This window comes from Narcine bancroftii, chromosome 10, assembly GCF_036971445.1.
Source record: "Narcine bancroftii isolate sNarBan1 chromosome 10, sNarBan1.hap1, whole genome shotgun sequence".
Lineage (NCBI taxonomy): Eukaryota > Metazoa > Chordata > Chondrichthyes > Torpediniformes > Narcinidae > Narcine > Narcine bancroftii.
This window is the reverse complement of record NC_091478.1, coordinates 17,660,820-17,683,779: the sequence shown is the minus strand read 5'-3', so window position 1 is coordinate 17,683,779 and position 22,960 is coordinate 17,660,820. Positions and strand designations below refer to the sequence as shown.

General features: G+C 40.6%; 1 protein-coding gene and 1 long non-coding RNA gene across 3 annotated transcripts in view; one reads left to right on the top strand and one right to left on the bottom strand.

Moving 5' to 3' along the window:
- Window positions 1-4,099: 4,099 nt before the first annotated feature.
- Window positions 4,100-21,396, bottom strand: LOC138744228 (uncharacterized). 2 transcript variants are annotated; one of them, XR_011345374.1, is made up of 3 exons: window positions 21,345-21,396; window positions 7,509-7,623; window positions 4,100-4,398 (listed from the first exon to the last, which is right to left on the bottom strand). It is a non-coding gene; the product is annotated as an uncharacterized lncRNA (long non-coding RNA). The 2 variants fall into 2 exon arrangements; XR_011345375.1 differs by lacking the exon at window positions 21,345-21,396 and adding an exon at window positions 19,947-20,177.
- The window catches only part of LOC138744227 (rab11 family-interacting protein 2), a 59,631-nt gene continuing 57,994 nt past the window's right edge, over window positions 21,324-22,960 (top strand). The window contains exon 1 of the mRNA XM_069900050.1: window positions 21,324-22,015. Coding sequence (XP_069756151.1) covers window positions 21,663-22,015 — 353 coding nt within the window. The 5' untranslated portion in view covers window positions 21,324-21,662. The remainder of the gene's footprint in view (window positions 22,016-22,960) is intronic.

The following is a 22,960-nucleotide window of genomic DNA, read 5'->3' as shown; positions in this document are numbered from 1 at the left end:
GAATCTGCCCTAATTTTCTAACTAATGATTTTTATTTCCACGTGAACAATTTAAAATTATATATTGTTGAGCTGGTTTATGGTTGAGAATAAACTCAAGTTCATGAGAATATACAATTAGAAATGTTGAAATTAATGGAAGAATTTGGAATGTTGAACTCTTCAAAACTTGACACAAGTTCATTTTTGGCTACATGTGGGGGGGGGGGGGGGATACTGTAAGGTATAAATAAATGGCTTACAATGTCTCATGTGATTCAGTACTCCAATCCAAGATCTGCTTCACATAGAGCCATGGCTTTCAATTAATGTTCTTCATTGGATAAATTGGAAGCTACATGGTTTTTAAGGATTTTTTCTTTTCATGTTATTGATGGCAATTCCTGTCATATAAGTAACTTAACATCTGTCAGAGTTTAAAAGATATCATCAAAAGTTTAAATTGGAGATTAACTTTAGTTGATCATCTTTAGTCATTTCCTGCTCAAAAAAGCCTTCCAAATCCATTTGGGCCTTGAGCAATATCCTAATAATGTAGAGAGCAAACCCCACTCTCTCTCCCCCCCCAATTTCAAAGGATCACATGCCAGTTTAATTTGACATTTAAACGCGCTTGTCCTAATTTAGTAAGTGTTATGATTCTTAATCTTAAAATATCTGGAACAACTTCTCAGTGATGCAGAAAAACTTGTAGAACAACTATTCACAACAAAATGCAAGCTCCTGTCAAATTATTGATGTCAGTAAACAGGAGCAGCCCTGTGCTCCAGGCTAAAAACAAAATAACATTGATTGGAAATATCATTGAGCTCATTCATGGAATTGCTTGCAAAAAAAAAAGGCAGATGGAAATCTGCAGTTTTATTAACAAACTGAAAGAGAAACTAAAGTATTTTGCTCTGTTTCGGGCAATCAAGATCAAAAAAAAAATCTGCTGGAGGAACTTAGCAAGTTAAGCAGCCTCAGGGGAGAAAAAGAATGGTCAATGTTTTGGGCCAGAACACTTCATCAAGGCAATAAAAACCAGCATTTAAGTAGCAGCTTTCATGATACCCTCAAGCATATTACACCCAATAATGTAATTTTGAAATAGAGTCACTATTGTAAAAATGTAGGAAATCCAGTCATCAATTTGCACACAGCCCTTCTGCACAAAGAGCAAAGTAATAATGGCCACAGATAAGCTGCTTTAATGGTGTGGAGAATTAAAATTGGTCAGAACAAAAGGGATAATTTCTCTCGGCTTCAAAACTATAGGTCCTAGAGGTACAAATAGCATTTCCATTAATGCAGTATCCACATCATTACGCCAGACTCTTGTATCCTTTTCTCCTGACTTAGAGCAGATCCATCAGATGTAGAAGTGTGGTTGCTATCAGAAATACTCTTTGGACATGTTTCTGACAAGTTTCTCTTGATTTGTTACTCGTAATATATCTATACAAATGTTTGTTATTTTATTTTCACTCACCGTTTTTCCTGTGACATTGAAGTAAGCTAAATCTCTTGGTGCCTGCCACATTGACCACCGCCAGTGGGCTGATAACGCCTCAAACCGTGTATCTTGGCGCCTCACAGTTTGGCGGGCAGCAACCTCCTTTGAAGAAGACTGCAGAGCCCACCTCACTGACAAAAGGCAAAGGAGGAAAAACCCAACACCCAACCCCAACCCACCAATTTTCCCCTGCAACCGCTGCAACCGTGTCTGCCTGTCCCGCATCGGACTTGTCAGCCACAAACGAGCCTGCAGCTGACGTGGACATTTACCCCCTCCATAAATCTTCGTCCGCGAAGCCAAGCCAAAGAAGAAGAAGAAGTAAGCTAAAGTAAGGTGGGTGCTCTTGTGACCACATCAGCTATTCCAGATTTTGGTCCTGAATTGCCACTAAATTGGGAACTATAAACTCCATCTGCAAGACATAATGTTACAAAAGCTTTTTTTTGTAATCTGCCAACTGCTTTACAAAGGAAACATAATCAATGTTTCAGCCTGAGGCCTTCAAGTTATGAGCAAAAAGCAGAGAGGTGGCTGAATAAAATGGTGGGGTGAGGGTTAAGGGAGGAGCATAGACTCACAGTTAAGAGGAGGATATTGCTGGGAGAGCACGAGAGATTTTAAAAAAAAGCTGAGGTGACAGGCAAACTCTCCGAATAAAGAGGGAAGGGGGTGGAGAGCTGGAGGAAAAGAGACAGAGGAATGGGGGAGACAGGGGACTGGCTTAATGCAAACTGGTGAAGTCAATGTTAATGCCATTTGGTTGCGCTCCTATCTATATTCTTTTTTTTTCTTTGGCTTGGCTTCGCGGACGAAGATTTATGGAGGGGGTAAAAAAGTCCACGTCAGCTGCAGGCTCGTTTGTGGCTGACCAGTCCGATGCGGGACAGGCAGACACGATTGCAGCGGTTGCAAGGGAAAATTGGTTGGTTGGGGTTGGGTGTTGGGTTTTTCCTCCTTTGCCTTTTGTCAGTGAGGTGGGCTCTGCGGTCTTCTTCAAAGGAGGCTGCTGCCCGCCAAACTGTGAGGCGCCAAGATGCACGGTTTGAGGCGTTATCAGCCCACTGGCGGTGGTCAATGTGGCAGGCACCAAGAGATTTCTTTAGGCAGTCCTTGTACCTTTTCTTTGGTGCACCTCTGTCACGGTGGCCAGTGGAGAGCTCGCCATATAATACGATCTTGGGAAGGCGATGGTCCTCCATTCTGGAGACGTGACCCATCCAGCGCAGCTGGATCTTCAGCAGCGTGGACTCGATGCTGTCGACCTCTGCCATCTCGAGTACCTCGACGTTAGGGGTGTGAGCGCTCCAATGGATGTTGAGGATGGAGCGGAGACAACGCTGGTGGAAGCGTTCTAGGAGCCGTAGGTGGTGCCGGTAGAGGACCCATGATTCGGAGCCGAACAGGAGTGTGGGTATGACAACGGCTCTGTATACGCTTATCTTTGTGAGGTTTTTCAGTTGGTTGTTTTTTCAGACTCTTTTGTGTAGTCTTCCAAAGGCGCTATTTGCCTTGGCGAGTCTGTTGTCTATCTCATTGTCGATCCTTGCATCTGATGAAATGGTGCAGCCGAGATAGGTAAACTGGTTGACCGTTTTGAGTTTTGTGTGCCCGATGGAGATGTGGGGGGGCTGGTAGTCAAGAAAAGTGCAGAGAACAAAACAAAGGACTCTACATCACCTTTGTTGACCTCACCAAAGCCTTCGACACCGTGAGCAGGAAAGGGCTTTGGCAAATACTAGAGCGCATCGGATGTCCCCCAAAGTTCCTCAACATGATTATCCAACTGCACGAAAACCAACAAGGTCGGGTCAGATACAGCAATGAGCTCTCTGAACCCTTCTCCATTAACAATGGCGTGAAGCAAGGCTGTGTTCTCGCACCAACCCTCTTTTCAATCTTCTTCAGCATGATGCTGAACCAAGCCATGAAAGACCCCAACAATGAAGACGCTGTTTACATCCGGTACCGCACGGATGGCAGTCTCTTCAATCTGAGGCGCCTGCAAGCTCACACCAAGACACAAGAGAAACTTGTCCGTGAACTACTCTTTGCAGATGATGCCGCTTTAGTTGCCCATTCAGAGCCAGCTCTTCAGCGCTTGACGTCCTGCTTTGCGGAAACTGCCAAAATGTTTGGCCTGGAAGTCAGCCTGAAGAAAACTGAGGTCCTCCATCAGCCAGCTCCCCACCATGACTATCTATATTTACCTATGACATCTTCCCTGTAGGCTGGGCTCCTCCCTCCATTTTATTCAGGCACCTGCCTGGTTTTAGCTCATACCTTGATGAAGGGCTTGGGGCCAAAACATTGATGGTGTATCTTTATCTTTGTTGCATAAAGATTGCTGCAACCGTGTCTGCCTGTCCCGCATCGGACTTGTCAGCCACCAACGAGCCTGCAGCTGACGTGGACATTTACCCCCTCCATAAATCTTCGTCCGTGAAGCCAAGCCAAAGAAAGAAGAAAGATTCTGCTTGACTTGCTGAACTCGTCCAGCATTTTTGTGTAAACTACAATCACAGAGTCTGCAGATTTTCTGGTTTAAATTCAAATAATAACAACTTAGATCAAATTTGGGTGGTAAAACCAGACTTTTATATTTATCTTACCAAAACAGCATTCACTATTATTACTAACATTGTTTTCACCATTAGTCGTACAAAGTTAAAATTATTAAAGAGAAAAGTAAATTAATATTTACATAGCTAAAGAAATGGAATTTAAATAACTGGTTCTTATCATACAGTTCATCCCTGATGAGGTTCAATACCCTGGAGTAGACTCCTAATTCTGGCAAGAGATCTTTGAATGCCTGAAACACCAAGTTCATTCTATCCACTGTTGGCTTTCTGAAAGACACTTCTTTTTTGTCTTCAATCAGGCGGACAAGATACCGATTATCTGTTCAAATAATGAAAAGTAATGAATGAAGCAAAGCTTTCAAAAAGTTCTACACACATTGCCATCTCACATCTCTCAGAGTTGCTAAAAGACTACATTTACAATAAATTAATTTTATCTCCCAACTACTCATATACAGAGTAAATGCTTTGCGTAAAACATGTCCTCCCACAGAAATGAGATCAACAAGCATTTCATCTGTTTTTAATTGTGAGAGGAATTTGCTTCAACAATATGGAAAACTTCGCTACTTTAAGTGGTGCCACAGGATTACAATACAACTGAAAAGTGTGCGAATTGGTTCATTAAGAACAGTGTATTATCCTGACCTGCCTATTGACAGAAACATTTACTTGAAAGTATGGCCTTGGTTTGGCTATGGTACATATTCAGAAACTGTAATAAGTGGGAGACAAATATTACATATTAGCTACAAAGCATCACAGTGCGGCTTTCGCGCAAACAGAGGAACTACTGACATGGTCTTTGCCCTCAGACAGCTCCAAGAAAAGTGCAGAGAACAAAACAAAGGACTCTACATCACCTTTGTTGACCTCACCAAAGCCTTCGACACCGTGAGCAGGAAAGGGCTTTGGCAAATACTAGAGCGCATCGGATGTCCCCCAAAGTTCCTCAACATGATTATCCAACTGCACGAAAACCAACAAGGTCGGGTCAGATACAGCAATGAGCTCTCTGAACCCTTCTCCATTAACAATGGCGTGAAGCAAGGCTGTGTTCTCGCACCAACCCTCTTTTCAATCTTCTTCAGCATGATGCTGAACCAAGCCATGAAAGACCCCAACAATGAAGACGCTGTTTACATCCGGTAACCGCACGGATGGCAGTCTCTTCAATCTGAGGCGCCTACAAGCTCACACCAAGACACAAGAGAAACTTGTCCGTGAACTACTCTTTGCAGACGATGCCGCTTTAGTTGCCCATTCAGAGCCAGCTCTTCAGCGCTTGACGTCCTGCTTTGCGGAAACTGCCAAAATGTTTGGCCTGGAAGTCAGCCTGAAGAAAACTGAGGTCCTCCATCAGCCAGCTCCCCACCATGACTACCAGCCCCCCCACATCTCCATCGGGCACACAAAACTCAAAACGGTCAACCAGTTTACCTATCTCGGCTGCACCATTTCATCAGATGCAAGGATCGACAATGAGATAGACAACAGACTCGCCAAGGCAAATAGCGCCTTTGGAAGACTACACAAAAGAGTCTGGAAAAACAACCAACTGAAAAACCTCACAAAGATAAGCGTATACAGAGCCGTTGTCATACCCACACTCCTGTTCAGCTCCGAATCATGGGTCCTCTACCGGCACCACCTACGGCTCCTAGAACGCTTCCACCAGCGTTGTCTCCGCTCCATCCTCAACATCCATTGGAGCGCTTTCATCCCTAGCGTCGAGGTGCTCGAGATGGCAGAGGTCGACAGCATCGAGTCCACGCTGCTGAAGATCCAGCTGCGCTGGATGGGTCACGTCTCCAGAATGGAGGACCATCGCCTTCCCAAGATCGTGTTATATGGCGAGCTCTCCACTGGCCACCGTGACAGAGGTGCACCAAAGAAAAGGTACAAGGACTGCCTAAAGAAATCTCTTGGTGCCTGCCACATTGACCACCGCCAGTGGGCTGATAACGCCTCAAACCGTGCATCTTGGCGCCTCACAGTTTGGCGGGCAGCGACCTCCTTTGAAGAAGACCGCAGAGCCCACCTCACTGACAAAAGGCAAAGGAGGAAAAACCCAACACCCAACCCCAACCCACCAATTTTCCCCTGCAACCGCTGCAACCGTGTCTGCCTGTCCCGCATCGGACTTGTCAGCCACAAACGAGCCTGCAGCTGACGTGGTCTTTTTACCCCCTCCATAAATCTTCGTCCGCGAAGCCAAGCCAAAGAAAAAATTATCCTGACCTGCCTATTGACAGAAACATTTACTTGAAAGTATGGCCTTGGTTTGGCTATGGTACATATTCAGAAACTGTAATAAGTGGGAGACAAATATTACATATTAGCTACAAAGCATTACAAAAAGGTGAATGTATCTTTCCATCATAAATTAGATAGATTTATTTTCACTATAAGAATCAATGAAAGAATGTGTAATTACTGCAACAAGAAGGATTCAAAACTAGAGTGTAGAACTGGTATTCCATACTTAGAAAGGTTCATTTCTTAAAATTCATTTCCAAAAGCTTTATTGATCCCAAAAAAATGCCCATTAGATGAACAACATACATGAAGGAACAGAGTATATGTACAGGTACTCAGTGTTTCGCTCTGGATGACTAGTCATATCTCTTTCATTTCGATGCTCCTCTTGTTGTGACATCAAAGTAATATGCTTTGACAGACTCTGTGCTGTTTTTTTTAAAAAGGTGATATGGAACACATGTGCAGAGAACAGTTGCTGGGGAAGAAGAGAGATTGAAGTCGGAGAGATAAAGCGACGGCAATCTGCGCATGCGTTCCAAATCACAGCATAGGTTGCGAGATGACACCACTGTCCCTAGTTACCTGGCACTACCTCGGGCTCCCGGAACAGACAAGGGAGAATGCTACCTGTACAGTTTTTTTTTTAATTTCAGACGTAAGTGTAGATGGATGCAAGTTGCAGAAGTCGTAAGTCGGGGAGTACCTGCATAATATTTGGGGCCTCAATCAAGTGTTGAATTGAGAGATCCTGGTAGGAGTGATCAACAATGGTTACAAGGAAATAATGCATAGGAAAATGACATTGTTTTGTGTACCTAACATGGAAATCATTTCAAAAGCAAAAGATGATTCATATTTGCAAATGACTATCAAATTTCCTGCTGATGCAAAATAATATGAAAATGTAGGTGTTGTGTTTCACGTAAAAAAAAAATGATTTTTAATCACCATCATGTTGGAAAAACAGCTTTAAACCTTTAAAAATAGTTACTTTTGGAAAAAGTGAACAGTATTCTTTCCTATTCTTATTTTTGAATAAGTGGTTGAATTGACCAATTCTTCTCACAAACTTAATGATATTGTGTTCAATATGCCTTGAGCTTAATTAATTATTGCAGACATCTGTATTATGAACCTTGCGTGCGTCAATGTTACAATTTTCCATACCTTGTGAGGTTGCCCCAAGTATGGCAGTAGAATCTGAATATTTAGGTTTCCGAGGTTTTGTCCTTAATGCCATAATGAGCAAAGAAACAGTCCCTTAATTGTATGGGAATTGTAACTATATGGATAAAACATACAAACAGATTAAATAAATAATGCAAGTTCTCGTCCTTTTTAAGGCATTAGTGATAGTTCCCATATTAAGGTCAGTACCAGACAAAGCTATAACTGTATGTAATAGTGTATTTTATATCTTTCCTTCTTCCTATATTATAAATGCATTGCTGCCTTATGTGAGGACCACCAGAAAACTTATCTCGGGAGTTCTTTCTGGAATTATAACCAAAGTTTCTACCACAGTCTAGCAGAAACTGTCTGATTATTCCAAAGGACTTACAGAATGCAAATAGGTTGATATACTCTTAAATTAGAGAAGTAACAACTAAAAAGCATGTCCTCGATTACAAGATATTCTGAGGCATTCCAAGGTTACAAATGGTGCTATGAAAATGCAAGAATTTCATTTCTTGTCAGAGAGTTTAGTCAATAGAAGTGATACACATATTAAAAATGTGTCTTGTTCATTGACACTTTATTTCTGTAAGGCTGAATACATTTTTAAAAGAACATTAGGGTGGCATGGTTAGTGCAATGCTCTTATAGCGCCAGTGATTGGGACAGAAGTTTGAATTCCAAACTGTAAGGAATTTGCACATTCTCCCTGTCTCTGTGTGGACTTCCTCCAGGTGCTCTGATTTTCTCCCACCGTTCAAAACGTACCAGGGGTTGTAGGTCAATTGGGTGGCATAGGTCGTTAGGCCAAAGGGGCCTGTTACCATGCTGTATGTTTACATTTTTTTTAAATGTAAATTTTTAAAAATTGAAAATTGAATCAATGATATAATTCTGAGCATATGTATTAATCTGATTTTTCTGGGGATGTATTAGTGAAAAAAATTAAAATGTCAATGTGAGCCAGGAACTAAAACGCGCTTATCCAATTCTCCATGCCACATTATGTTGTGAAGAAAAACTGGCTAAATTTAGGAGGTTGTGCTGGTGACCAATTAAAACCCCATTAAAGCTGCACCACAGGTGTTTGAATATACATCTATTGATGCAAAGCTTAATTCTAAATATAATTATAAAATATGACTGAATTTTCCTGATTCCCATTAAAAATATCAACAAACTTCTGTAACTACATTAGATGCAAATTTGCTTTTTGTATTTTTCAGAATAAGCATTTTAGGGTTAGGAATGATACCATTTAATAAAATCTCTCTGAAGAACAAACTTGTTTATCCAAAATGATGCACAAGTGTAGCATTGTATTTAATACCATGTTGTCAGAGGCTCTCCTTTTCAAATGGAAATACAAGACATGTCAGGTTTTATCTCTGAATGATCTCTCTTTCCTTTCTGGTTAGACAATGATTGAGGCTACCCTTCAAAAATAATTAACTGGCTTCGAAGCACATTGGAACAATTAGAGTACAGTAAAACCCCTCTGGTATCCAGAATTCAAGGAACTGGCAGTCTCAAGCAATTGAGGGTGGGGGGGGGGGGGTGGTGGGTGAAATAAACTAGGAAAATAAATAAAACTAAATTAAAACAAATAAGAATAGAGTAATAGGTAAAAAAGTATGCACATGTAAAATTGAAAAAGTAAATGATATCTGAAGTACCAAAAATCTTTGTTGAAGATGCAAATATTCAGCTAGTGAAAAGCCTTGGTTGCGCTTTGCTCATAGCAGCAGTTTGAATAAAGTTGTGTGGAACAGCAATGGCATTGCCCAAGATGAAGAGCTGGTTGATGCCACTCACAGTTGGGGTGATTCTCTTAAATCCCTGTTTCGTTAGGGTCATCCTGGTCAGAGGCTTTATCTGTAAACTTCAGGGAGAGGGGAGGGTTAATTATCACTAATTTTATTGTTCATCTTTCAGGTGGCTCCACGGAGGGGGAGGAACCTGCAGACGCAGCCTCAGGTAAACATTTTCAAAGAATGTGACTGAAAATAAAGTAAAATGCTTTAAGGTTTATGTATTAATGCAAGTAACATTTATTCAGTGTAAGTACAGTATAGTATGTGTCTTTTGTCTTTTAATCTGTTTATTCTTAATGCAGCTGTATTAGTTAGGCATTGTAAGTCTAAAGCAACCGGCAATTACACTTATCCAGCACCAAACCTCATAGGTCCTGGATACCAGGGGTTTTACTATATATGAAATGAGTCATACAAATAGAAGATATTTATTTTGATGCTTGTTTTCTATATAAAACCAGAAAAATTTGAGAATGATGTAGATTGTGATTTTTTTTTCCCCTGATGTTACATAATTTTATGCATTTTCACCACCCAAACATTTTTTTTTATTCCTGCAGCTTTTCATTTATTCAAAATTATATTTCTTAATCTATCATTTTTACAATTCCTGCTGCAATTCCACTGAATGTAATGAAAGAGAGCAAGCAGGAATTAACCTGAACTTCAAATGATTCCTACGTTTAGAGGTGAGAGGGTGCATGTGACTACATCTTGAATATTATTGTTTCCCTGCAATGTCAGCTAGGACTGCTCTTGTCATCTCAAAAAAAAGGGTATTTCCTAAAGTGGATCTTTCTGTCGGCATGGCTCTCTCGTGAGTCTAAAGCCACTATTGCATTATACGATCATGCCACTGCATCTTTCCAAGCTGCAACCAGTTAAGTACACTAAACAAGTCAGTTTGTTGTCAGTCTGTCATTCTCAAAAGAGAATAGTTTTCATTTTTTTCTATAGAACTGTACATCAGGCACTGGATTTGCTTAAGTAGCAAATCCACAGAGCAACAAAGGTAGTCCAAAGTAAGGTGCTGTCTTTTATTAACAGTGTCCAAGAGTTCCCTCAAAAATTCATGATACACCACAATCCCACTTTCTCACAATTATTTTCTACTTCTTTTTATTTGGATTTCTTTCACTTCAATTTCGCTTGCAACTCCTTGTCTATTATACCTGCTTTGTGTTATACCAAAAGTGGAGAAATATTTAAAACACTCATAAACAACTTATTTCCCCTTTCTGTGCCATTATCTTTTAATATTTTTGTTACCGGACAGATTTTCTACATCTCCATTAGTCCAGTTTCTAATACAAATCCAAAGCTGTGATAGGAGCTGATGACAAATACTGAAGTAATTTGACTCTCCAAAATGTCACAGTTTTATGCTTGTGAATACTTTTTTTGCTATTTTTAAGCACAAGTATTCTTGGGACTACTAAATTAAGGCTATCATTGTTTCTTTCTTTTAATTCTTTTAATAAATCAAAATATCCTGTTTAATTATTTTCATCAATATTCACTTTGAAAATTAGTTGTTTAAATCCAACTCTCCATGAAAGATAATTTCTCTCTCGCCACAACAATCACCATTTACAGTAATCCTCTATTTTTTGTTATTTGATTTCCCTCTTAAATCCTCAGTGATCATTGGATCTCGTTTCTTTTGATGCACTTTTTCAAATCCTTTTAGTTATCTCGGTTATACTGTTATTTTTATTGACCCTCCACCACCCATGTCCTCTTAAATCCATACCATCTTTCATTAAAAAGAACATTACTGTGTAAAATCTCAAAAGTCAAAACTACATCACCTATCTTCCTTTGGTGCTGTCCTTGCTCTCAAGGAGCTGAAAAAAAAATATCTGCCAAAGCTCCCGCTTTCTATGTTGCTCAAGAATTCCCAAATGTACGCAGTCAGGCCTCCAGTTCCTTAATAACACTTCCTCTACGAATATCTATCTTCACTAAACACTCCCAGCTCTCCCAGTCATCTTATTTATGGGATCAGGAAACCTCTCTTGCGAAAACTGAAGTGAAGAACCCATTTAAAAATGCATCCATGCCCTGATCCTCTACGACTAATCTGCCAGTCTTATCCTTTAGAGTGGCGAAGTGTTTTCTAATCCTTAGCCTTCTGTGAATATAACTGAAAACTTCTTATTCCCCTTGATAAACCACAGCAATTTTCCTTTCTAATTTCTTATTTTCTTTACAGATTTTCCTTTCAGTAATCCTTAGGTGCTGTTTATGTTCCAGTCTCTTTTTCCTTTTCCTGGTACTTTGCATTGTTGAAAACGCACTTGCCCTATTGCTTTGTGCTTCTCTTTATCTCCCAATTCAGCCATTTCAGCAAAGATCTAACTATTATTCTCTGGCTTTGCAATAGTAGAAATTTTGTTTGAATATACGGTGCTCTTTAAATCACTATTCCACTTTATTTGTTTTCACCTTTGTATGTCTGTGCTCTTGTTTCAAGCTATTATAGTCATGAAGGCTCCCCTTATCATTCAAACACTGAAGGCTTGACTTCCAATTATTTTCAAGAATACATAATTGAAACTTACCCATTGTGGTGGAACAACTGACTCTGGCCTTACAAAAGAAGGTGAAAGAATTGAATTATTCCTGAAAAGTGAGATACACTTCTAATCACGTCATCAAGTTCGCTGAAGACATGACTGGGGTAGGGCTCATCAGCAAGAACAATGAGTCAGCTTACAGAAAGGAGGTGCAATCACTAACAGACTGGTGCAGAGACAACAAACTACACCTGAACATCAGCAAAACAATGTAGATGGTGGTCAATCTCAGGAGAGCCCGGGGAACCATTCCCCGCTGACCATCTGTGGCTCCACTGTCGAGGTAGTCAAGAGCACCAAATTCCACGCTGTGCACCTGGCAGAGCATCTCTCTTGGTCCCCCAACACCAGATCCATTGCCAAGAAGGCCCAATAACGCCTTTATTTGCTGCAGAGGTTGAGCAAAGTTCAACTTCCATCCTCGCTACATTCTACGGGGAATGCACTGAGAGCATCCTACGTAACTGCATCACTACCTGGTTCGGGAACTGTACCATCTCAGAACACAAGTCTCTGCAGCGGATAGTAAAGACTGCTGAGGTGATTATTGGGGTCTCTCTCCCTGCCATGGTGGACATCTATAACGGCCATTGTTTGTGGATTCTAAACTCTGGGGACACAGGGCTAGCATATGTAACATGATATTTATGTGATATGTTATTTATGATAATGTTATTTATAAAAATTTTCTGAGGTAATTTATTCATGTAAATAACCAGCTCCACAGTCCGGAGAAATGCTATCCTGGTATTTTCACTGTACACTGCAAGGTTTATGGTATGAATGACAAATAAACATGACTTGACTTGAAATTATATGATGCTTTTTAGGACCTCAGGTCATCTCAAAGTGTGTTACCACTTTGCTGCAAGTTTCATCAATATTGTCCCTGCTTGGAGTTAATGCTCAGTCTGAAGCTAAGGGCACCTGCAGAAAGATGAAATAGTGGTATAATGCTGGTATCAATTACTTTGATGGCTCTGGCAGATTTTGATTAACTAAGGCTGAGTTGGATTTGGGCTTCATTTAAGTTTACACTTGGGCAGACCTCTAGTAAAGAATTCTGCTAATCCTTAAGACTATTATTGTATGCAATTCTTTCTGCATAAAGGAAGGATGTGGAGACTCTGGAAAGAGTACAGTAGAATTTACCAAGGTGCTGCCTAGTTGAAAGAGTAGGTTTTATTCATGCATATAATTTTTTTAAAATCTGCAAACAAGGAAGTTCGAAGCTCTGGGAAGACACTTTTTATTTCAAGCATTCTTACGGTAGACATTTCATTAACGTTACGGTAGACTTACGGTAGACATTCTTCTTACAGTAGACATTTCAGCAGGAGAAAATGCAAAATTGTGGAAATTTCCTCTGTTATTTTCGAGAACTTTCATGAACAACCTATATTAGGTGAGACCTGAAATAGGGACTACATCTCCATCAATTTTGATGGAAAGGAACAGCTGCAAAGGACCAAGATAAATAAAATATTCATTTAGATTTTTTTTAAATTAGTTTTTAATTTGCCTAAATGGTTTTGTTTTTGTGTTAGTGATTTCATATTCTCTTTTAAAAAAATTACTTCCCAAATACCATTTAATTAATTTCTGAATATTTTGCAATGTTGCTTAAGCATTCCAAGCTCTTGACAGTTGGTTTAGCCAGGTTCAATCTATCTTCTATTGGACAATGATAATGAGTTTATTGTCATACACACAAGTACGACCAAACAGGTATGTACTTTATACATAAAAAAGCAAACTTCAATAGTGTACATTAAATTACCATACTGAAAAACAATAAATATAAAAGATTGAGAATAAATGTTCATGTTTGCAGTAGTGCAAGAAGAAAATGTGGAATTACAATAATGTAGACAGGTCTTTTTGTGGTGTCAGAGAAGTTTATGATTAAGGTAGTAAGCGGAGATTCAAGAGTCTGATGCTCATTGGAAAAAAACTGTTCTTGATGCTAGAAATGCTGGAGTTCAGGCTTCTGTATCTTCAGGCAGCAATAAGAAGTGATGGTATAGTTTTATGATGTTGGCTGCCTTCTTGAGGCAGTATCTCACATGGATGTCTTCAATGGATAAGGGGGTCAGAGTCTTTGATGGTCTTGGCTACGTTTACTATTTTCTTCAGCCTTTCATGTGCCCTTAGCACCCATCATCAAGTTTATTTTTCAACACAATTTTTGCTTTCCACAATTTATTCCCCAGCACAAGATTTACCAAAAAGACACTTACAGCTACACATAGTGTTCGTCTGCATTAAGATTATAGTTTTATTTACTCACAGAACAACAAGGCTTTTTTGACCATTTTATCCCCGAACTTATCTGGTTTCTGAAGTGCTACAATCCTAAATATACAACCTCCCAGGCATGTAAAGGCTACTTTGCCCATACAGGTACAAATCACCATCACTCACAGTTTCCTGGATCAGGACTACTCCAGGCAGCTGATCTTGGTATCAGGCATACTTCAGTGATTGTGGCTCAATGCATCTTTTTTGGAAGATCTCTTAAAACTTCATTCTAAAGGCGGATAATTTTCATGCACTTCACAGAAAATGGCAAAGTGGGCATGGATGTTTATCCAAATTACAATGATCCCTAAATGGATGAATTCAGAGATTGAACTCAATCTGAAGAATTTGGCTGGAAAGACTGGAAGGATCTCCACCAATAATATGCCTTCTTCAGACACTGATCCTCACTCTAAATCCATTTAAACTCTCAGGATAATTCCCACAGTCCCCTCCATCATGCAACATCTCTTCATTTAGCAACAACACTACCCCATAGCCAAAAGAGTGCCTATTGTTTTGGGCCATGTCCCTTTAAAGGATTACTCACTGAAACTTGGCAATGCTGTTCTATGAACTCTATATGAAGCTTCCTAAGTTGTGCTATAGTTCTGTTTTAATACTAAAAAATGGTATGGAGTCATTTTTAGAATCACTTCTGACAATCCTGTCTACTTTCTTCCAACTCCCCACCCCTTTCCCTTCTTTTTTATTTCCATTCAGAGAGGTACAACTTCCACCTATAACTTCATTGCTTTTTTTCCTATCCTCCCATCCATATCCACCTATGACCTCTTATCTGTTACCCAGTGCTCCTCCCCTCCCTCCTCTCTTCCTGCTCCTTTTTATTCAGGTGCATGCCTGCCTTTTTGCTCATACCTTGATGAAGTTCTCAGGCCCAAAACATTGGTTACCCTTTAGTTCCTATAGATGCTGCATGTCCTGTTGAGTTTCTCCAGCACTTTTGTATATTACATGTCAAGCTGGACTAAATTCAAAATACAAAAGGGGGGGAAAAAAAACAGAAAATGCTGGAACACTCATTATGCAGGAAGTATTTGTGGAGACAGAAAGAATGTTAATGTTTCAGGTCTATTACTTTTTCTAAAATGTGCCTTGAATTTACAACTTTCATAATTTTTGGTTAAGCCACATTAGTTCTGTTCACTTCATTACAGGAAGGATGTAGATAATTTATAAGGCATGCAACAGGGTTTCACTTGGACATTGCATGTTATAGACTATAAGTTATGAGGAGAAGTTGAAGAAACTTGGATTGTTTCTTTGGAGCTTCGGCAGCTGAGGGGAAACCTGTTCAAAGCATTGAAAGGGTCAGAAATAGTCTGTTTTCCAGATGAAAATGTCAAATAGTAGAGAGCATAATTTAAGATGAGAGAGAAAATTTAAAAATGAAGTAGAAGGCAATTTATTTTTTTTCTTGTTACACGCAGAGAGCAGCAGGTGCCTGGAATGTACTGCCAGGGAAGGTGGGGAGATGGAACCAGATAAGAGGCATTTAGACAGGCACATGAACATGCAAGTAATGAAGGGAAATGGATTATGAGCAGGCCCACAGGATTAGTTTAATTTGGTTCTTGGTTGGCACAGACATTGTGGGCTGAAGAATTTGTTCCTCTACTGTTCTAGTTCTAATTGGCATTAAGAATGATACTGATATAAACATTTGAGCGCAAATTCATGCAATATATACATCATCCGTTTCAGTTATTGTTCTGCCTCTCCTTTTCATAAAGGATACTATAATTTCATAGTATCGTGGATCAATAAAATTCTTTCCAAACTCACGTCGTTAACAATAATTGTGACATCCAACATAAAACAGCAGCGAGATAAGTAGAGGGTGGTAAAAGGCACTTGCACAGATGTATGGACTGGCCAGTCCTAACCTATCTGACCTTCCCTAACTCCTCCCTTGACTCCTCCCCGGATTTCCTAATAAAGGCTGGCGTGCCCGGACTTTCCCCCTTTTGCATGTGTAGCTGGAACATGGTGAAGTAGTGTATCAGTAATGCTCAGGTTTTTGGTAATTAAAGCTGTTTAATAACTCCATCATGCCATTTTGATTATTGTGTACACCACATGAGGACTTTCAAAGGTGGCATTTTGAGAATCCTGACAGGATTCAAGTTAGCAGGCATAGGGAACCTTGATTTTCAAGGGATATTGGGTATCTGGTTCGATAACAGAGAGAGGTGTATAGCAGGTATAGGCAACATAAAGCAAATTAAATCAAGAAAACCTCAAGAAAGAAATTAGGAAGGCTAAAAGAAGACACGAGGTTGCTTTGGCAGGCAAGGTGAATGAAAATCCTAAGGATTTCTATAGGTATATTAAGAGCAAATGCATAGTAAGGAACAAATTGGTCCCTTTGAAGATCAGACTGGTCAGTTTTCTATGGAGCCAAAAGAGATGGGGGAGATCTTAAATGTTTTTTTTAAAAATCAGTATTCATTCAGGAAATGGGCAGAGCAATGGAAAGTAAGGAAACAGGCAGTGAGGTAATGGAACCTATACAGACTGACGAAGAGGAAGAGCTTGCTGTCTTAAAGCAAATAAGGATGGATATATCAGCTGCACCTGACAAGATATTCCCTCGCACCTTGAGGGAGGCTAGTGTAGAAATTGCAGGGACTCTGGCTGAAATATTTAAAATGTCCTTAGTCATGGGTATGATTGTAGAGGATTGGAAGGTAGCCCACATTGTTCTATTGTTTAAAAATGGCTCCAAAAGCAACCCTGGAAATTATAGGCCAGTGAGCCTGACATCAGTAGTAGGTATATTATTGGAAGGTGTTCTAAAAGATCAGATATACAATTATTTGGATAGCCAGAAACTGACTAGGGATAGTTAACATGGCTTTGTGCATGATAGGTCATGTTTAATCAATCTTATAGAGTTTTTCGAAGAGCTTACAGGAAAGTTGATGAAGGAAAGGTTGTGGATGTTGTCTACATTGACTTTAGTAAGGCCTTTGAGAAAGTTTAACATTGAAGGTTAGTCAGAAAGGTTCAGTCGCTAGGTATTCATGGTGAAGTAGTGAACTGGATTCGATAATGGCCGGATAGGAGAAGCCAGAGAGTAGTGGTGGGTGATTGCTTCTCAGACTGGAGGCCTGTGACTAGTGGTGCACCTCAGGGATCAGTGCTGCGTCCATTGTTGTTTGTCATCTGTATCAATGATCTGGATAATCAGGTGGTTAAATGGATCAGCAAATTTGCAGATGACACTAAGATTGGAAGTGTTGTGGAGAGCAAAGGTTTTCAAAGCTTGCAGAGGGATCTGGGCCAGCTGGAAAATGGGATGAAAAATGACAGATGGAATTTAATGCAGACAAGTGTAAGGTCTGCATTAAATTTTGGAAGGGCAAACCCAGAAAAAACATACACAGTAAATGGTAGAGCACTGAGGAGTGCGGTAGGACAGAGGGATCTGGGAATACAGATACACAATTCCATGAAAGTGGCATCACAGGTGGATAGGGTTGTAAAGAGTGCTTTTGCCATAAATCAAAGTATTAAGTATAGGAGTTGGGATATTGGGGTAAAGTTGTAAAAGCCATTGGTGAGGCCAAATTTAGAGTATTGTGTGCAGTTTTGATCACATAACTACAGGAAAGATATCAATAAGAATTGAAAGAGTCCAGAGAAGATTTACTAGGATGTTGCCTGGATTTCAGGAACTGAGTTACAGGGAAAGGTTAAACAGGTTAGGACTTTTTTCCCTGGAACATAGAAGAATTAGGGGAGATTTGATAGAGGTATTCAAAATTTTTAGGGGGATAGACAGAGTTTAAATAGGGTTTTTCCACTGAGCAAAACAGAGTTACAAACCAGATGACATGGGTTAAGAGTGAAAGGGGAAAAGTTTAAGGGGAATTTGAGGGGGAACTTATTCACAGAGAGAGTGGTGGGAATGTTGAATGTGCTGCCAGCTGAACTGGTGAATGTGGGCTTAATTTTAACATTTAAGAAGAACTTGGACAAGTACATATAGATGGGAGAGGTATGGAGGGCCATGGATGGGGTGCAGGTCAGTGGGACTAGGCAGAAGAACAATGGTTTGGCACAAACTAGAAGGGTCAAAGGGGCTATTTTTGCATTGTAAAGTTCTATGGTTCTACATCTACTTTTCCATTAGCATCAATTTATTTATGAATAAATTAATCAACCACTCTATGAATATAAAAATGACTTTTATATATTCCCAGGATATGGACTACATCAGAAAGGGTACATCTGTTGTTATTCTATTTTGTTAAGAAAGCAACAGTAATTCTTAATCATGAAGTACTGTACCTGCGACATTGGCGTACCCATGACAGAATCTGATAAGTAATTCAAAGATTTTAGTTTAATATTGAAGGGAGAATATAGAGTATGAATTTATAGAAAACTTAGAATTTGTGTGATTAGAATATGGAATAATGTCCAGCTGTCAAATCTTGAAGTATCAAATCCAATTATTGATTATAATTAGCTCATTACTGAGAGTCCTACCCAGAATAGCTGATTCAGTTTATCAGTAATTGTTTTACAATTGGCTTGCTGATTAACATTCACATGTTTTGAAACAAGTCAAAACAGCACATTTAATTTGCACAAAATCTTTCAAAAGGACAAGAAATTGGCAAGCAATTTGCGAAGAAAAAAAATCATCCAATGCCTTTACTTCCTCAGAAACTTGAGTTTTGAACACAGCTCAGACCATCTCCAGCCCCTTTTCCACTGCTACCCTGTCCCAGGAATTAACTGGGAATTTGCTGGGACAGGGTCCAGTGGAAAAAGAACACCAGCGTCAAATGATGTCATTTCACACCATGGATTAACCGCCTCTACCCCTACTCATATCCCCAGCATTTGCTGTCGCCAGCGTGCTGATAAAACCAGTGGAGCAAGGACGGCAGAAAGTCACCCGTTTCCAGTTGAAGGTAGAACACCGATCCCTGGGGATGAGTGAGTTCAGTGGAAAAGCCATTAGTGTCCCGGTTAAGGGTGGCGCAGTGGAAACGGCACAAAGGGCTTCCTATCCTGGGACACGGCACAAAGGGCTTCCTATCCTGGGACACGGCACAGCCAATTAACGGGGATTGCCAGTGGAAATGACCAAAGGGATACTCTAAAAATGAGACTTCAAGGAGCAGTCAATAAAAAGTTTTGGAAAAGGGGAAAAGGTACAAGGATGAGATTCCAGGATTAGGCTTTGCAAGCTAAAGACATGGATGCCAATGGTGGCAAAATTAAAATCAGTCATTAGTGGAATAAAAACACAGAATTAGACAACACTGAGTATCTTAAAGAGTTGTTACAATGGAGGAGACTCCAAATGAACTCTACTGACAAAAAGAAACAAGGATGAAAATCTTGAAATCATTATTCATCTTAACTGGTCATTGTTACAGGTCAGCATATACAGAGTTGAGGATGAAAGGGACAGTCCATACAAGAGTACAGGTTGCAGATGTTGAATGACCACATTTGTAGAATGTGGAATTAGGCAAATCACCTTAAAGTGCACTGCAATGAGCAGATCTTAAGGGAACAAAACATGCCTGAAGGGTTGATCAAGTCAACTTTATTATCACCTGATTGTACAAGTCCAACCCAATGAAACAGCATTCTCCAGTTCCCAGTGCAAAACACAGACACACAATCAGACATAACACAAAGACAGATAAACAATACATATTCATTTGGATGTTCAGTATTCTCACTACCTGTGGGAGGAAGCTGTTCCTCAACCTGGTGCTGCTGGCTCTGTTACTCCTCTATCTCTTTCCCGACAGGAGCAGCTGAAAGATGCTGTAAGCAGGGTGGAAGGGGTCCTCAATGATTTTGTGGGTGGAAAGGGTCCTCAATAACTTTGCGCACCCTCTTCAGACAACGATCCAGTAAATCACATCGATTGCGAGGGAGGGAGTCAACAGCAGTCGACTTCAGGCAAAGCTGAATCTGGCAGAAGTGGAAGTAGGAAGTTTAGGTGATCATTTAGAAATGGACTCTGAAGCTCCACTTTGGGTCATCTGTAAACCTCCAAGGTTTCCAAAAGTCTGTATAATATCCAAATGTTTCTCAAGAAGAGATGAATGTTTAAATCCGGGGAACAAACGAATAATTCCATTCGCCAAGCCAATACAACAATAGTGCGAGGGAAGAACTAATACACAAGATCAATAATCTGCAATACAAGGAATCTTGAAGCATGCATAATTAAAGTGGAGAGATCTTTCCATTCCAAGGTCGCACTTGCAATAAAGGTGTTGCAAATAAATATTATGTGGACAAGAAATATTCATAGATTTATGCAGCCAGAAACCAGCATAAAATGAATTTAGAAAATCTTGAGTGAAGAAATGTATTTGATTGATAACACAATGTGCATGTGCAATGAAAGGCAATAAAATGCAGCAACTTCCAGGTACATAAAGCACCACTGAAGTATAATTAATAGATAAGAAGAGAACAATATAATAAATATAAAAGAAGAGAAACTAAATAAAGAAACAGATAGTGAGTAATCACATAATTATTGACCGGTAGAACAAATACCAACTAAGGACTAAAAGGTCTTCAAGAGAAGTCCTACAAGGGCAATTAGGAATTCACAGCAACAAATAGTTTCAATTCAACACAAGAATGAATGATACAAAAGGAAAACCAAGCCACAACCCAAAAAAAAATATGCATTGCCTTTGCATGAGATTGCTGGATAGGGAATGGGAGTTGGCCTATTTTATTCAAATGTGATGGCTTTAATGGACTGCAGCAACAACAAAAAAAAAAGATTCGCCTCAATCTCCTGACAAAGGCCAAGGTACAAATCTACAGCAGCAGCCCCCATCCCCATCTCCACCTCCCCTTCCTCTTCCTCCCCTTCCTCTTCCTCCCCTTCCTCTTCCTCCCCTTCCTCTTCCTCCCCTTCCTCTTCCTCCCCTTCCTCTTCCTCCCCTTCCTCTTCCACCCCTTCCTCTTCCTCCCCTTCCTCTTCCTCCCCTTCCTCTTCCTCCCCTTCCTCTTCCTCCCCTTCCTCTTCCTCCCCTTCCTCTTCCTCCCCTTCCTCTTCCTCCACCCCCCCCTTCGAGTATGTGTACATATAATTTTTTTTAATTGCTCACCTCTGCGTTCAGTGCGGGGGGGGGGGGGCGCGCAGGCGCGGGCACTGGGGACGAGCGCCCCCTGTCCCCCGGCCGCCGCCCGAGCGCGTTGCCATTGGAAACGGGACGGGATTCAACTCTGACCTCTGGCCCTTCCGCCCGGCGAGGACGTGGAGAGGATGGGAGACCGGCAAGGCTGTCGGGCTCTCTCTCTCCGGATTTCGGCCTGTCGTGCCGGGCGGCTGTCGGCGGCCGCGATGCTGTGGGGACGTGGTCGGGGCTGAGCGTTGGCCGGCTTTGTGTGTGTGTCCCCCGTGAGAAAGGAGAGGAGCTGCCGGAATGATGCTGGCCGAGCAGTCGCAGACGTGGTTCCCCACCCACGTCCAAGTCACTGTCCTCCAGGCTCGGGATTTGAACCCGAAGGGCAAAAGCGGCACCAACGATACGTACACTATCATCCAGCTGGGCAAGGAGAAATACTCGACCTCGGTGGCCGAGAAGACCTTGTCCCCGACCTGGAAGGAGGAAGTGTCCTTTGAATTCCCTGGGCTCTTACTGCAAGGAACGCCGGAGAAGTACACCCTCCACCTGATTGTCCTGCACCGCTCCTTGGTCGGGCTGGATAAATTCCTCGGGCAGGTGGCCATTTGCCTCAACGAACTTTTTGAAAATAAATCGAGGAGGCAGAAGGAGTAAGCTCTCTCTCTCTTCTCTCTCTTTCTCTCTCTCTCTCTCTCTCTCTCTCTCTTCTCTCTCTCTCTCTCTCTCTTGGGGGGGGGGGGGGGATTAAAATGTGGTGCTTCTTGTGGAAATGAGCCCCCACCGCGAGTTGTAACTGCGTGATGTCTACTTGGAATTGCATACGAGGTTCCTTGCAATTAAAGCCATTGCATGATTGATAAGACTGTAGAACTACAATCTACAGAGAGAACTACTGTGCCTTTACATTTTAAGAAAGGAACTACATTGCAGTCAAGATACAGGAATGGGGTACTGGACGTATATTGTCTTTATAAATTTCACACTTTTTAGGTTCAATATGAAAATATTTTTCTGCTGAGCTCGTTCTGTCACAGTTGAGCATGTGACTTGTGTTATCCTAACTGTTTTTATTCCATTGTATATGTGGAAAGATACTGACTTGTTTGGCTTGTACTAGTTTGACTCCACTATGGGGAGGGAAGGTAGTTGTCTAGAATTGTGCAGGAATGCACATTTGGCCCCTATCTGGAATCCAGGCCTAACATGATGCTAGATGACTTTGAGTGTGCTTTTACTTGCATTGAGCGAAGAATTTCCAAGTTTATTTTTCCATCATTCTTTTGACATGAGACAGTAAATGATGAGTGAAGTTGTTATGTCTGTTAATTTAGTGTTGTCTTCATTTCTGAGCCATGCAGATAAAAAGATGTCATTAGAACAAGTTCTGTAGATTTGACCAAAGTAAATATGGAACCTAATAACTAAAATTGCTTTTTTTAATAAAACAAAAACACTTATTTTTAAGAAAGCATGTTCTGCTCCCTTTCTGAGATTTTAGGCTGAACTTTTGATTATAACAAAAAAATGATTTGTTTCTCATAGATGTTGGAAAGATCACGATTCTTTGATCACTGTACAAGGTTCATGCTCTATTG